The 16,824-nt window shown below is 41.5% G+C and overlaps 1 protein-coding gene across 3 annotated transcripts in view; it reads right to left on the bottom strand.

The window, feature by feature from the left end:
- The window catches only part of SLAIN1 (SLAIN motif family member 1), a 62,655-nt gene extending 51,320 nt beyond the window's left edge, over positions 1–11,335 (bottom strand). For 2 of the 3 annotated variants that reach the window (XM_030312291.1, XM_030312301.1), the window contains exon 1: positions 10,496–11,335. In XM_030312291.1, coding sequence (XP_030168151.1) covers positions 10,496–11,118 — 623 coding nt within the window. In that variant the 5' untranslated portion in view covers positions 11,119–11,335. Of the gene's footprint in view, positions 1–7,082; positions 7,650–10,495 lie in introns of those variants that run through there. The other variant, XM_030312311.1, reaches the window with a different exon arrangement.
- Between the last annotated feature and the right edge of the window lie 5,489 nt (positions 11,336–16,824).

Raw genomic sequence — 16,824 nt, 5'->3', positions numbered from 1 at the left:
TTATCTATTTAACAAAATTCCCAAATTTCAGTAAGCTTCTTAAAGAAATGTAAAAGCTGATTCTAAAATTCATATGGAAATGCAAAGATCCTAGAAGAGTCAAAACAACGAAGTTCAAGAGCTTTAAAAAACAATGAAGTTCAAGAGCTACCACTGACTGAGACACATTACAAAGCTACAACAGTGAAGACAGTTTAGTATGATGTAAAGATATACAGATCAATGGGGAAACAAAATGTCCAAAACTATACACATACGGAAAACTGATTCTTGACAAAGTATAAAGACAATTCAATGAAGAAAAGATGGTCTTCTGAATAAATCATGCTGAAACAAATGGATATCTATCTGCAAAAAGCAAATTTTTTTATTCTTTTTAGAGACAGAACACCCAAACGGGGGAGAAGAGCAGAGGCAGAGAGGGACAGAGGGAAAGAATCTTAAGTGGTCTCCATGCTCAGGGCAGAGTCCAATGGTGGGCTTGAGCCCCCAACCTTGGGATCATGACCTGAGCCTAAATCAAGAGCTGGACACTCAACTGACTGAGCCGCCCAGGCACCCCGCAGAAAGTACTTTGACCCAGCCTTCACACAAGAGCCAAAGTTAACTCAAGACATGTTCACAAAAATGGAAAACCTGGAACTATAAAACTTTTAAAGAGAAACCATGGGCAAAGTTTTTGTAAACCTGAGTTGGTAAATATTTCTTAGATACAATTTCTTATATGGAAAGTATGATCCATAAAAGAAAAAAAAATTTATCAATTAGGCTTCACTAAAATTAAAATTAAACCTTTGCTCTCTGAAAGAGAAGGAATAAAAGATAACCCACAGATTGGATAAAAATATTTGCATATCACATATCTGGTTTAAAAACTTGTATGTAGAATATACATAAAAACTCTGCAAACTTAATAATGAGCAACTCAATTTTTAAAAATGGACAAAAGATTTGAACATTTTACCAAACAAAATCTATGAATGGCAAACAGCATTATAGGAAATACGCTCATCATTTGTCATTAGGGAAATGCAAAGCAGAACCACTACGAGGTACTACTGCCCATCTATTAGAACAGTTAAAACTAAAACGACTGGCCATGGCAAGTATCGGTGATAATAAGGTGCAACTGCAACTCTCATACAGTGCTGGTGGAAATGTGAAACAGCATAAGCACTATGGGAAAGACTGGCAGCTTCGTAAAAAGTTAACATATACCTACTCTGTTCCAGCCTCTCAACAGCAAGTACTTAGTCAAAAGATATGAATGCATGTGTCCACACAAAGACTTATTTGGAATAGCCAAAACTTGAAAAGAGCCCAAGTGTTCATTTAAAGATGAATGGATAAACAAACCATTGTTACATCCATACAGTCTAACAGCTCTCACAATAAAAAGGAATAAACTATTGATTCATGTAACAACACAGAAGAATTTCAAAATAATTATCTTGATTGTAAAAAGCCAGACCAAAAACCAACAAAAAACAGTACATACTACATAATTTCGTATATATGCAAGTATAGAAAATGCAACTAATCTAAACTGACCAAAAGCAGACCAGTGGTTGCCTTGATGGGAGGTAGGCAGGAGGAGAGAGGGCATACAAAGGGCCACAAAGAAACTTGGAGCATTAAGATATGTCCACTCTTCTTAATTGTGATGGTTTTATTGGTGTGTACATATGTCAAAATCTATCAAATAATATATTTTAATATAGGCAGCTTATACTTCACTACTGTCTCAATAAAGCTAAAAAATTCACAAGACAGGAACCTACTGTTTTCTGTCCCTCAGTGTCCTTGAGACTTGAGTAGCCATCTCAAGGTGAATCAGATGAATTCAGGTGAAACAAGTAGGTGCCACAGCCCTGACAGAAATGAACCACTAATTTAGTCAACTGTGGAAATTATCTTTAGACTTCTTTAGTAAGTTATCCTCACTGTTTAACGCACAAATTCAGGTCACCACTTGAGTCTCTGCTTTTTCTCAAATCCTCTCAGCTGCCACAGGAAGCTACTGTCTGAAGCACTGCTCTGCCCATTACCTCTAGCATCATAAGAACTGCTCTTATCTTCTATAAGAAAGCTTACCAACCAGGTTGCCTCAGTTGGACATTTGAGGTCATTTTTTGTGGATTTTCTTACTTATACGGGAACTCTTTAAGAAGATTTCCTTAATCCCTTAGGCCTATGCAATATAGTTCTTTAATTTGACCACACAGCCTTGTAGCATATTCAAAAGCATTGCTCACTCCCAACAGGCTCAGTCCCACCACCTCTTTGCCATCACAACTTAAGACCAGAGCCAACTTAAGATCTGGACAGGCTGACCCAGAAGTTCTGACTTCAGGCACATCAATTTAGCAGAACGAAGGATGAAGTACTTTACTGAGCCAGAGACGTGAAATGAAAGTCTACATGCTGACTGGTTAAAACCCTAGCCCCATTCTCCCTTTACATTCCTAGAATTGACTGAATTACTTCTATCTCTCAGCAGTATAGAAGCATTGTGTCTGGAGAAACAGATGAACCCAAGAGAAGACCTAGAAATGCTGAATGAAATGTGAACTGACTACCCATCCAATCACTTATGAAGAGCTCTACCCATGCCGAACTTCAGATAAATTTCAGTAACTGTCTCCTTTGGGTATAAACAGATAATCAATGACACCAGATACCTAGACTATTCCTTGTAAATAGAAGGCTGAGACTAAAAGTAGAGAAAAAAAGAACTGAGAAATCAATGCATGGAACTGATGAAAAATCTAAAACAACTAAAATTGGTATCATCTGAGAGAAAACATTGCTTTCACACAAAAAAAAAAAAAAAAAAAAAAGAAAGGAAGGAAGGAAGGGTTTCTTCATTCTTGGAAAATGAAACTATTTTAGCAGAAACAGAAAATTCAATAAGTGAGTTTGAAAGATCAAGAAGTCTTCCAGATGCAAAACAAAGACAGATTTACTTTCAATGAAAGAAGACAGATTAAAAAATTAAATGATTGTACAGGTGGGCCTGCACCTTATTTTACAGGTTCTAAAACACACACACACACACACACACACACACACACGGGAAAAAGTTATTTTTTTTAAAAAAGGCAGAAAAATTCTGAGAATTGAAGGCAGGCCACTGGGCTCTAAAGTGAAAACACCTACAAAGTCCAGTACGACAAATAGAGAGGCCTCTTTCAAGGCACAACGTGACGTTTTAGAAAACTAGGGATAAAGAAAGCTAAAGAAATCAAGAAGGATTAGGTATCCAAATCACAGTACACTTCAATATATAAAACACAATAAAAATTAGAAAACAGAACAATGCCTTCAAACATAAGGAAAAGTAACTGACTTAGACTTTTATATCCAGCCCAACTATGAATCTTTATGAGAAAAAAGACATTTTTATTTTTTTATTCATTTTGAGAGAGTCAGAGACAATGAGAGTTGGGTAGGAGCAGAGAGGGAGAGAGAGAGAATCCCAAGCAGGTTCCATACTGCCAGCACAGAGCCCAATGTGGAGCTTGAACCCATGAACTATGAGATCATGACCTGAGCCAAATTCAAAAGCCCGACGCTTAACTGAGCCACCCAGGCACCCTGATAAAGACATTTTGAAATATACAAGATTTCACAGTGTACTTCTCATAAATGTGCCCTTTCTCATAAAGCTATTAGAAGCTGTGTCCCACCTACCAGAATAAATGAACTATGAAGACAAAGAATTTTAAAAATGGGGGATCCTACAAAGGCAAGAAACCTAAAGAATTCCCATAGAAACAGCACTGTGCCTGCAGCCTAAGAAGCAAACAGTAAAGACTAGAGCAATGGGCTTAAAAGTTCCAGAAGGAATGGCATAAATTTTTTAAAACAGATATGAGACTCAAATGGGGGTGCCTGGGTGGCTCAGTTGGTTGGGCATCCCACTCTTGGTTTCAGTTCAAGTCATGATCCTAGGATCATGGGATCAAGCCCACTGAGTGTGGAGCCTACTTAAGATTCTTTCTCTCCCTCTGCTCCTCTCCCCCACTTGCACACACACTTCCTCAAAAAGGGGGGGGGGGAGAGAGAAACTGTCAGATATATATGACCTAATCAAGGAATATATGGCTTTTATAGAGTATTTGAAAAAATTAGTAATAGGGATTAAAGAAATTGAAGGGGAAAAAGAGAATCCATTACTAACTCTTGGAGCAACAGAGGGATTAGAGGAAAATAAATGTAACACACAATTCACAGGGCTCAGCTAAGAACAGTTATAATACAGGCGTTACATAGGATTTAATCCAAAGATCCCATTAGGAGTAGGGAAAGCAGATATGACGTTTTGGGGGTGAAGAGAAGAGAGCTTAGTCTTCATCTTCCAAAACAAGTCTACAAATGTCTAAGACAGTATGGAGGACTGTTTAGAAATAAAAAGTGAAACACAGAGCCAGACGAGTATCAAGTGATGCCTCTGTGGAAGACTCAGAGGTAGGAACGATAGAGGGCTGCTGCTTTCTATAAAAAGCCTTGCCGTATTTGTTGCATTACCTTAATAAAACTTTAGAAGCCTTGTGCAAATGGATGATATGAAGACAGGTGATCATTTTCAGGAGCACCTGGGTGGCTGAGTCGGTTAAGCTTCTGGCTTGATTTCAGCTCAGGTCATGATCTCGCGGTTCATGAGTTCAACCTCCGCATAGCATTGGGCTCTGCACTGACAGTGCGAAGCCTGCTTGGGATTCTCTGTCTTTCCCCCTCTCTGCCCCTCCCCCACTCACACTGTCTCTCTCCCCCCCTCCTTCCTCCCTCCCTCCCTCTCTCTCTCACAAACTTAACAAAAACAAAAACCAAGTGATCATTTTCAGTCAGTCTCCAAACAACCTACCCAGGATAGCTCTGAGCCTACTATTTCTATGGCTAGGCGTAGAGCTGGATGTAAATAAAGAAAAAAGGCAGATGGAGATCACATAACTCCAGACTCCTTGAGTACAACATAACTCCAAAATTAGATAAGCAAGGTAAAACTTGTATTTCTCCTACATGGTTCCAATCTTCCTAAAAGTCATAAAAATCACCTTATTTGTCATCACAGTATCCTAATTTGCCATCATTAATACAGCATACCTCCTGCCTTCCAAACTGCTCTTTCAAATTCTATAGCTTTATGGATGAAACTATATTACAATCTGGCAAGAATATAAGAAAAACCTTCATCTAAAACTTGAGAATTCTTCAAATATTAGAAAAGCTATCTTTAAAATGTCACACTCTTAAGTTTCTTTAACCTTGCTTCAATAACTTCCAAAAGCACATGACTAGAAACGGTTAGTTTTCTCACAGAATCTCTTCTTTTCCACACATTTCATTCTTGATGGCCTCACTTAATACAAGTGCTAACATGGGGAGGGACAGGAATAACCAAAATAATAATCCGAAGGTTTCAAAGGAAGTATTACAACGACCCAGAAATCTCAGTTACTCTCAAGTAGACATTTGGTTCTAAAGTCATCCTTCTGATAACACAAAAACAAAGGACACAGCAAAATATATACATAGATTTTAGGAACCTGTCACTGAGAAGTAATATGTGGCAGTTTTCAGACATGTAATTTAAGAGCCTTCAATCATCGCAAGTTCTATTTTAAGAAAAGCTAAAACATTAGCACTGATAAGCACAATCGATCAATCTTTAGTCAAATTCAAGTGTTTGATTCACCAGCACCTGCTAGGGTCAAAATGGTCAGCCACTGCAAAGCAAACTTCCCACCACTAAGCTCTTAAAAGGACACATGAAATCCAAATTTCAGTTATGGAATTGTCCTATAAGACTCTCCCCCCAACCCTCCACAGTTCAATTTAAATTTTTATTTCTATGTCTCACTGCAGTGTTTCAAAGACCTCAGCACATGCTTCAGTCAACTCCATTTGCTTCTAGAAAACACTCAGGTTTTCAATTAGCATTGTCAGAAAGTGAAGCACCCTCTGGTCTTTTTGCTGAAAATCAATTATGGAAAAAACAGTTTAGGTGGTCTAATTTAGCTGTGCCATATGCATAGTACAAGGTGTTCAGCAGCTCTGATAAAGAATTGGCAATGATTTAGCCAGCTGTCCAGGGTCTTGGGTGTTACACGTGAAAGATGAATATCTCATTCATTAAATTTTCCTTAGTTTGTACATATCACCATTTCCCCCTTGTATAATTATGAACGTTTCTCCTGTCCTTTCCAATTGGGCAAGTTCAAAATCTCTGCCACATCCTTTTTACATAAGTCTCAATATTCTTCTAATTGCCACTTCACTAAAATAAAGGCCCTGTAGGACTGTATTTTATGTTAGCTGGCATATTTTTATTTGGCATTTTCTGAATATAGACCTGTCTTCCTGATTGAGGTGTGCAAGACCTGACTTTCCCCAGTGCTGCCCTATCTTCAGAGAGCTGTGCTTCTCCACCTACTTTCCCCAAGACTGTCTTGCTTTCAAACGGTGTAAAATTGAATTTTCCTGACTGTGATCATATCGCACAAATACAATTACCACTTCAAGCCAGGGCACACACATGTAAAACTGAAGTTTAATCAAGACAAATTTGTGTTATAAGACACGATGCATTCTGATTTTATATTCTGCTCTTCATTTTTTAAAAAAGGAATGCTGGTCAATCCACTAAACTGACTTTATAACACACTAATGGGTCATAACCAAGCTAGGGGAAAATATCAGTGGTGTAAACGCTTCAGAATCTGTGTAAACAATCTGAAATGTGGTCTTAACCTTTCAGTAACTAACTGGTGGAGCCTTTGGAAATCATTCCACCTTGGAGCTTCAGTCCCTCAATCACGATACAGGGGAGCTGAAATGGGTCATGGAAAGGTCTAGTACACAGTTAACTTACTGCTCCCCTTACCACTTCATACCAATCTGATTTCTCCTCCTTATACCCTGGTGCCTCTCAGCCTGGCGACACTGAGACAGTGATCCTGAAACCATCCTTCTTACAGGCTGGCATATCATGCAGTCACACGGTCCAGGTATGTATCAACACTTCAATCCTTGGACCTTCGTATTTGCTCCTGACACAGATTCCCCCTTTACTTTCTCACCTACGGTCTTCTGGAAAGTGAAGGCTGTCAGATTAGCAGGAAGATCACTGAAGATTCCGTAGAGCAGGATGAGAAGTTTACTATGGGATCAAAACAACTGGACAGATTAAAGAATTAAGGTTCTGGAACCAAAATCTAGTTTTCTGAGACACTTATTTCTAACAGCCCTGTGCTAAGATTAAAGCAAAATCAAACAATTCAAATTCAACTGGGATGAATATTTGAAGACATGAGACCATTATTTTCTTTCAAAGCTTTTCATCAAAATGAAAAGCAGAACACACCATCCTTCTTACAAAGTTTTGTTTTTTGTTTTTTGTAAACAGAAGATGCTTATAGATTAAATAATTGTTTGGGGAAAAGATCTAAGAGACCTGACTGATCGTTCATTAACTAATCAACCATCATCAAGCAAATACTGATTCTATGAGTCACTGATTTCCTTCTACACATAGCTCTTGAGCCAAGAGTTGTCCAGGTTAATAAAATGTTAACAGTTATAGTCCAAAGTTTTATTAGAATAAAATGGACCTATAGGAAAGAACTTCTTAAAATATTCAAGAATTAATCTAAGTTTGTGAATTTCTTTCCTGAAGATAAGACATCTTAGTGGGAAATACTTTTCTAAATAATCAAATATCAATTTTGTTTAGCCCCCAAGGATGAAATCATGATAAAAATGCATGAAAAATTATAAGCAATATGTTAACAGTAAGCCGATCCTTACTACTGTTACTTTAACAATGATGCGATTGTCACAGGGAGACAAAGATGTCCAAGATATGTTCAGTGAAAGGTAAGTAAAAAAATTGATGTGTATATATTTGCATATTGATTGGTATAATCATGTTTTGATCTTGAAGGATCTACAGAATGTTAACAGGGGTAAACTCAATCATGGCAGTGAACTGAACAAGAGGGGAGACTCCTGTGACTTGACACTCACTTCTGTGTTGGGTTGTTTTGTGTGTTTATTTTTTTTTACAGTGAAAATGTAAAACTATTTTTAGATATTTTAAAAATATTCAGTTACTTCTTATCCACTACAGTTGTTTCTTAACAGGGGAAATAAAAATACGTTGCTTCCCTGCAAACATCTAGGGAATCCAATGAAAAGCACCCTATCTGTGACACTACAGGACAGGTACTTAAACAGTTTGCAGTGATGAAGGAAAATCAGAGCTTTGCAAGCATTTACAAGCGGGTTAAACTTTGAAAATCAGACCCTGTTTATTTATCAACAGGCCAAAATACTGCAATACAAAAATACCTTAGTGTACAAAACGCCATGAAAGGTTTCTGTAAATCAGGCGACCTTAAAATTGTTTAAGTTACATCCCACCTGAGAGTAATGATCCCTCTGTTTTTCCACATGAGATTCTAATCCTAGGTTTGTTTTGAGAAAGATACTCCATAAAACAGTATGCCACTTGTCTGGAGAAACATTTGTAAAGTGTCAAGGCACTGATTTATGTAGTCACCTAACTACTCGATGAGTGAAATCAGTAGAACCCGCTATAATTTACATTCACTGGGAACCATCTGAAGGGCTAACAGTAATCCTACTAAGGAGGTCATTGTTTTTCAGTCATTTCAATACTTTTTTGAAGAACAGAAAACTACAAAAGGAAAGCCTACATACCAAAATTCTAGCAATAGTTAGACAACAGTAAGTATATCATAACACATTTTAAAATGCTAATATTTTTAACGCATAGGATCAAAAACACAAACAAGTTCTCCTTTACTATTTAAGTACGTTATCTCTAGGAAAGGCCAAGTGGGGACTAAATCAACATAAAATAATCTGAAAGTGGCCTAAGGGCTTATAGTTATCACAGAACCTAAGAACAACCAGCATGAGAGCATCTTCTAGTACCATATTCAGGTTGAAACTGCGTTTACAATACAGCCTGGGCTTCACAAAAATAAAGGTGTAACTTCTAAAGAATGGCTTAACTCTCCCCAAAGTGGTAAGCGGTTTTGATTTTTACAACTTGAGCTACCAGCACAGCTGCGGACAAGTACGAAGGAGGAGGAGGGGAGGAGGAGTTTGCTTTGGACGAGTACTGAGGAGGAGGGGGAGGGGGAGTTTGCTTTGCTGTAGCTCCCGTACATTTTGATTCTCCCAATCAAATCAATTGGTTACTAAACTTTTGCAGTCTGAGTTCTAAGAGTCTAAAGGAGCACTACAGTTCTCAATAGGAAACCAGGAAGGTTCTCCATTTCTCATTCCCGCTGTGTGTTCATGCAACAGGAACACAGAGAGTGAGGAAAATCCAGCTGACCCAAAACAGGAAGGGTCCTAAGTAAAACGACCCTAGATAAAAGGACTACAACCATTCCATGCCACATAGCTCTGCAGAGGTGAATGCTGTTGGTTTTCCCTGCAGGGACCAAGTTCTACCTCATCTGGGACTTCTGCTCATCTTACCATATCCCACTACCTCTAGTGACGGAGGAAAGCATATGAGCCAACTAAAAGAAATCAGTCATGAAAGGACTTACTCCACGAGTAAGCAGCATGAAAAGGGAACTAGACCTCCCCAAAGTGAGTCACGGTTGGAACACAGAAAGGGCGAACCAGATTTCAAATGAAAAGATGCTACCAGCCACAAGTTTTCTGATAACCAACTTACGGCTTCTAAAAAAATTTTTAAAAAGTTTTTCTAATCTCACTTTTATTCAATCAACAGTTTGATTAAAAAAAAAAAATTAAAGACAGATCCTTGGTTTCTAAGTAACAGTGTTTTCAAGCTGCTCACTCCATTCCCCGAAAAGCCCTCATTTTTTGACATCATTACTGATAGGAAAGCCGGTGGTGGCAGCACATTTCAAAAACCAAGTCAGTCTTTGAAATGAGAAGCTATCAATGAAAATGCAGCAAAAGAGGACATGCGACTGCACAAGTCAAACTGCAAGAACGAATCTCTAAGGAGAGATCCATCACCAGGCGGCTCGGGATGCCACGGAAAGGGACGATACGCAAAGCCTGTCCAGCGTTCGCTGGGGAGAAAAGACAGGGAACGGTCGCAAACTGAGGCCAAACCCTGCCCATCCCCCGTTACTCCCAAAAATGACTGGGAGAAAAACGCAGGACTGGGTAGCAAAAAGACGGCATAGATTTTTCAGTTAATGCGAAAAAGGAGCTTGGGACCGAATACTCAGCAGAAAGCAGAATACAGCGAGATGAAGGGGACCAATCCATCCCCAGCTGGGTCAGCCTGAGCTATGAGAAACAGGTTTCCGCCCTCATGAAAAGCCTCAGCTCGTCGCCGAGTTGGGCACCTGCCAGGCCACCACGTCCGGGGGCAATGGCGAGGTCCCCCTCTTCCTCCCAGCCCACGCCCTCCCCGCCGTCCCGGGGCCTCGGAGGCCAGGGTTCCGGGGGAGAGACCGGAGCTCGGCAATACCAGGTGTAGTCGTCCTCGTCCCGCCAAGCGGCCACGCTCTCCAGGTCCAGCGGCTCCACCTCGTCCAGCAGCGTCGGGGGCGGCGAGGGAGGCGAGGGAGGCGAGGGCGGCGCGGTGGCTCCCCCCGGCGGCGTCCCCGCGCCCCCCGGCTCCGGCCCGCCACCGCCCGCGCCGAAGAAGCCCGCCGCCGGCTTGAAGTAGACGAAGGGTGCCTCCGGGGGCTGCGCCAGGCTGCAGAGCAGGGAGGGCGCCGGGCTGGGCAGGCAGTAGGTCCCCGGGAACGCGGGGCTGGAGCCGCCGCTGCCGCCGCCGCCGCCCCCGGCGCCCAACGCCAGCCCCAGCCCCAGGCCCCCCGAGGCGGCGACGGCCGGGGGGCTCCGCGGTCCCAACGGGCTGCAGGCCCCGGCGGGGGGCGGCGCGGCGGGCGGCGGTGGCGGCAGCAGCAGCAGGTGCGGGGCGGCGGCCGCGCTGGCCGCCCGGCTCCGCAGCTGCTCGTTCTGCTTCTCCAGCTTACGCACTAGCTCCTGCAGCTTCTTCACCTCCAGCTCCGCGTTCACCACCGGCCCGGAGCCCGCTCCGGAGCCGCCCCCTGCCGAGGCGCATTTCACCTGCTCCGCCATCATCGTGGGCCCCGAGGGCGCCGCGGCCGCCGGGGGGTGCGCGCCGCCGCGCCTGCTCCTCGGGCCGCGGGGAGGCTACGGCTCCTTCCCAGCCGCCCGGGCCCGGGGCGCCGACCACGCTGGGGTAGAGGCCGAGTCGGGTGTTAGCATCAGCACCGAGCCCCAGCCTCCCGCCGAGGGAGCCGCCGCCAAGCAGCTCTGCACATGCTCAGAGCGTCCCTCCAGTCCCCTGGGCGCAGCGGCGGCTCCGGGTTTTAGCCGCGGCCCGGGGGCGGGGCGGGGCGCGAACGCCGGGTGGGCGGGGCCGGTGGGGTGGAAGAGGAGCTCCCTCGGGCCCCGCTAGCAGCCTGGGCTGGGGTCCTGGGGTCCTGAGGCCCCGCTTCCGCCACCTAACCCCACGGTGCTTGATTGGACCTGGCCTGAACTTTCCCGTCACAGGCACTTCCTCCCGCAGCTGCGGAGAGTGCGAACTGCGCGGATCTCTGAACCAGGGGCGGGGTTCCAAAAAAGTCTCTGCAGGTGCCTGCCCTAGAGGGGTGCACCTTGTGCCAGGTGGTTTGCTACCGTCCAAGAGCTCTTGTGCCGAAGGAACTTAGCCACCAGCCACTGGTTTATGAAACCTATAGAGAACCAGAGGGCCAGGGAACTATAAGGGCCGAAAAGTGAAAACGTGGAACATAAAGACTTTGAGACGATGCTATTAATCCATTAATTGGTAATACAGAAACAAAATGGTGGGAGAGAGGCGGAGAAGAAAGAAGAAATCCTTCGAAGACAGTGGCCAGCTGCTAAAGAGCCAAGTGTTTAGTTTATTCTAAAGTAGTCAAATTTAAATTATTCTGTTACCGCCAGTGTTTGTTATAATGAAACAAGAACGTTTTCCATACTATGTATGTTCTTACATTTATCAAACCAAAGATCCTTGACCACTTAACTGTGCCAGACACGAGTTGGCCGTCAAGCAGTGAGCAAAAAAAGCAAGACTCATTATGGGCGAAACATGAGTTAAATTGTACAGTGCTCCATCTCTTTAATAATTTACAAGCTATTAGGTCAGACTTACGGAGCGGGAGAGGACAGAGAAAAACAAAACCTTAGACCTCTATCCCAATATCCCTAATCTTGCCTGCCAGCCTGCTCTCCTTACATCTTCTGGAAACCATTGGCAAATCTGCTTGGGGAGGGGGGCGGTGGAAGGGGGACGCTTTTAAGCAGAAGAGTTGAATCACTAGTTTCATTCAATTAATATTGACTTAGCATTGCAAGTGTTTAGCACAGAGAAAAGTCTAAGATTTTATTATGAGAAAAGTGCACAGAACTGGTTCTCATCCTCAGATGATACGCTATCTAGTGAAAGTTCCTTCTCAGGGACTTTACATACCAATCTTTGTAACAATGTACCGCATCCTTCTGGAGCTGCTAGCACATCCTATCATTCATTGATTTTAGATATGGCTCTGTTCAGAAACACTTGGGTCTTCTCAGATATCAATCTGTATCTCTAGCTTCTGCCTGTAGGGTGGGTGTTCTGCATTTAACTTGCTTGGCGAGAGCCTCCAGAAATTAGATTAACGTGTGTGGCAGCTACCCTGACCCTTCCTATCTGGAGTTCCAGCTTGCTAGACCACCACTTAACCACCTGTATCACCTTTCCAAGTTTCAGTCTATCTTCTGGATATTCTGGCGACTACTAAAACCTGGAGAAGTGGAGTAATACTACTGAAAGTCCTAAGTAAAGAATCTATTGAAGGATTTTTCCCGCATGCTCAGTGGCAGATGCGGGTAGCAGTATCCCTGCAACACAAAGAAAGGGAGACAACAGACACAATGAGAACAAAGAGCTGCTGGGTTCCACATTAGCAAAAGAAATTGAGAATAGGCACATAATAGTAAAGACAACAAGAATTAGGATGTAAAGAAAAGCAGTCCTCTCACTACAAAATTTATATACCCTAGCGGAGTGAAATAAACAGCCTGCTCCTCCCCCCTTTACTCAATATGGTCTACAGAATACATCCAAACAACCAGTGGTCAAGTCTTAGAAATTGTTTTCTAAGTAACAATTATCAGATAAAAATTTTAGTGTTCAGAAAGAAAGCATTCATTGAAATTTAGACATAGAACAGAGATGACACATTCTGCCCTAAATTTCTATTCTTCATTCTTCTGAAAAGACAGACTTGCCCTCTTCCTAACTGTTTGAAAAAGTGTGAAATGATTCATGTCTGGAGAAATTTTAAATATTTTTTTTTCTATTGAAGCACCTCTTTTCCCCCCTCTGTGAACTCCTCATGTGCACACAGCAGAGACAATTGGGATGTACACAGATTTTAACTGGGATCCCCAGGATGCCTGTCTCTTTAACACATAATTGAAGAGGTTGATGGTGTCAAGGTTTTAATTAAGCAGTCTTGATTTTTTATTTTGATGCAAATTTGTAAAGCTTTGTGTTTGGAAAGAAATTGAATGCATAGTGGCTCCATTCTAAACTATTTTTATTTTAAATGAAATATATGATTTCAGAGGTTTATGAAGCATGAAAGAACACGTCCCATTAAGAACTTTGCATTAAGAATGTATTTGAGGGGCGCCTGGGTGGCGCAGTCGGTTAAGCGTCCGACTTCAGCTCAGGTCACGATCTCGCGGTCCGTGAGTTCGAGCCCCGCGTCAGGCTCTGGGCTGATGGCTCAGAGCCTGGAGCCTGTTTCCGATTCTGTGTCTCCCTCTCTCTCTGCCCCTCTCCCGTTCATGCTCTGTCTTTCTCTGTCCCAAAAATAAATAAACGTTTAAAAAAAAAAAAAAAGAACGTATTTGAAATACGATAGACTGATGAGAAACATCCAGATGTCACACATTCACAACGAGATGAATAAAGGCATATTTCTCTGGTACCTCCCATTCCTTACACTTCAGAACCATGGTCACTGGGTCACTCTACTGAATTTTAGGAGAGAAAATGTATGTTCACATATACTTCTAATAGTGTTTATGGACATCAAATTGACCTAGCCACAGAATTGCAAAGGCAGCATTGTTTCCTCTTGAGTTTGTAAATCTAATTCTCTGAGGAAATCTAGGAACAGCTTGCTATTATCCTAGTTTTACTGATGACCTAACAAGGTTAGGCTACTTGCCCAAATTCAGGCATGAAAATGATGACAGTTCTCAGCACAGTCTCTAGTGGCCCAGCCACTCTTCTCCTTATACCCTTGTCCTTAGAGTAAAAGTCCTCTAAGAGCAAGCCCCATATATTTTAAATGTAGATTTTCCATCCACATTTCCATATCCTAATATGAGCGCTATGTTTATCAAATTGATAGATCCAATTACTGCAAGAAGAGAAAAACACCTAACGTGTTAAACTAAGATCAAAGATCCCCAACAGGGTTTTCAAGTTCATTCGGACAGAGTACAGTGTTTGATTTTGTTTGCCTCTTAATGAAAATGCCTGTTTATCCATACAGAATGGACTTGAGTACTGCGGGTCCCCACTGCCCCGGTGCGCTGTCTAGCACGTAGCAAAGACACATTGAAATTTTTTATAAGAATAAATGAATAAATAAATAAACCTCCAAGTTTCAGCTGGAAGTTGGACAAATACCTAAGTAGTTATTTTCATAAGCCTCATTTATCACGTGGTAACAACATGGAAGGATTAGAAGGCTTTTTGCAACCCCATAATAATTAATTATTTCACATCTGACCCAATTAAAAGCTAGAAAAATACTTGCTGCGTCTAATGTGTGCATTTTAATGTAAGGGTATAATGCAGAGAGAAAACAAAAATACATGAAGCCACAATTTATGTAAATAATCCCCGTGCAGTCTGCTCCATTCAAACCCCACCCAACTCTACCCTTAGAATTCATGCCAACAGCCCACGTAATTACACCCTGTAAAGTCACATAGTGTAGTAGTTATAATAGTAATAATGATAATAATTCTATTTATTTGTCAAGCTAAGTTTGTCAGAACCCTCTTAATAAACACTTATTACATGTCTATTATGTCCAAGTCACAATGCTAGATGATTTTTAAAAGTGAGTAAGACAGTGTCTCCACCACCAAGACTTTATCTAGTTGGAGAAAGAAGCACATCAAGAATTTACTATAGTACAAGACTTAGTGTGTTAAGTATCATGATGAAAATGTGAGTCAACAGCATAGAGAGTGCCCAAGAAGGGGCAATCAATTTGGGCTAAAAATTTTAGGAAGACTCATGCGGTAAGTGAGCTTTATTCCATTTGGTTCTCTTTATCAAACGGTGGGACATGGGGGCAAGTAGTGTGATACTCATTTATCAGCCAGGATATAGGATGTATCAAAGAAACAATAGACTAGGATACAGCATCCAGCTCTAATTTCTAGTCAATATTGTTTTCCCTGTAGTCACTTTGTTTTATTTTTGTAAATAGCTCACGTATCTATCGTTGCCATTAAAATGAAATTTTTTACAATTTATCTTAACAGTAGCAATTGGTGCTTCCCAAATGCCAGTAGCTGTTCTAAATCCTTTACATCACATGGACTCATTTAATCATCAAAAAACTATTTGAGCTATTTTCTATTATTATTCCTCTTTTATAAATGAGGAAACTGAAGCACAGAGAGGTCAAACACTCTGAACCAGCCAGTAAGCAGCAGAACCAGGATTTGAAGCTAGGCAGTATGGGTTCAGGGTCCAGGCTTATAAAATGCAGTATTTCTCTTCCAGTCTTAGGCAGCACCTACCAGAATACCCTGCTCTGGTCTCAGTGGCTAATCAATAAAACTATTGACTAAGGCGAAATCAATAGCCAGGAATGTCTTGAACAAAGTCTGATTCGTTAATAAGCAAATAATACTGGAACTTAACAAGTCACCAAGCACAGATTAGAAAACAGTAGGTTTCCAAGATCAACAAAGTTGCCAGGACTGGTACAACATTTCTTACAGTGCAATCACTATTCATTCAATGCTTATTTCTGCACAGATGACAAAATGGCATTTGCTGTCACTGCATTGTCTTGTGTTTCTAGCCATTTAGATTCTTCAAATGTCAATACCACTCCTAAGAATACTCAAAAGAAACAATGTCACAGCCTATGCTGAACCTCAACAGACCCCATGATGATTTAGGAGATATTTTAAAGTTAAAAAAAAAAAGTTCAGAAACTTTTTTCAAAATTTGTAACATTTTTTACCCAAAACAAGGCTTGATCTCCTTGAAAATGAGTGTGTAAAATTACTTAAACCTTGAAGAATAACATCATACTTAAAAGCATCTTTAATTTTTTTTTCAAATGTGTTAACTTTATCAGAGAAAAATGAATCTCACATGACTCGAGTCTCGCTGGCAAATATTGCTACTTGTGCTACCATCACACTGGGTACCCGCTCTAGTGCTTTTGAAAGTATTTTGATTTAGAACAATCTATCTTCTTGCTTTCCTCAAATGTCTCTCGTCATAAAAGCCAATGTGGTGAGGAGTTTTCTTTCTTTAACTCGAGTTATTTTTCTTTGATAATTTCCAGAGTTTTGCAAAACTCCCTTGCAAAAAATTGCAATCACCCTGGAGTGTTGCAAACCAAAGTCGGAAATTATTTTAAAGTCAGTGCGACACAGTAGGGCAGCAAACCCTCCCATGGTAGTGGATTCTTTCTTTGTCCTTTAAGAGATCAGCACAACTTCAAGGACATGACTATCTGAATCTAAGGAAATGGCAGTTGA

This window comes from Lynx canadensis, chromosome A1, assembly GCF_007474595.2.
Source record: "Lynx canadensis isolate LIC74 chromosome A1, mLynCan4.pri.v2, whole genome shotgun sequence".
NCBI lineage: Eukaryota > Metazoa > Chordata > Mammalia > Carnivora > Felidae > Lynx > Lynx canadensis.
The sequence above is the reverse complement of the archived record's forward strand: the minus strand, read 5'-3'. Positions and strand labels throughout refer to the sequence as shown.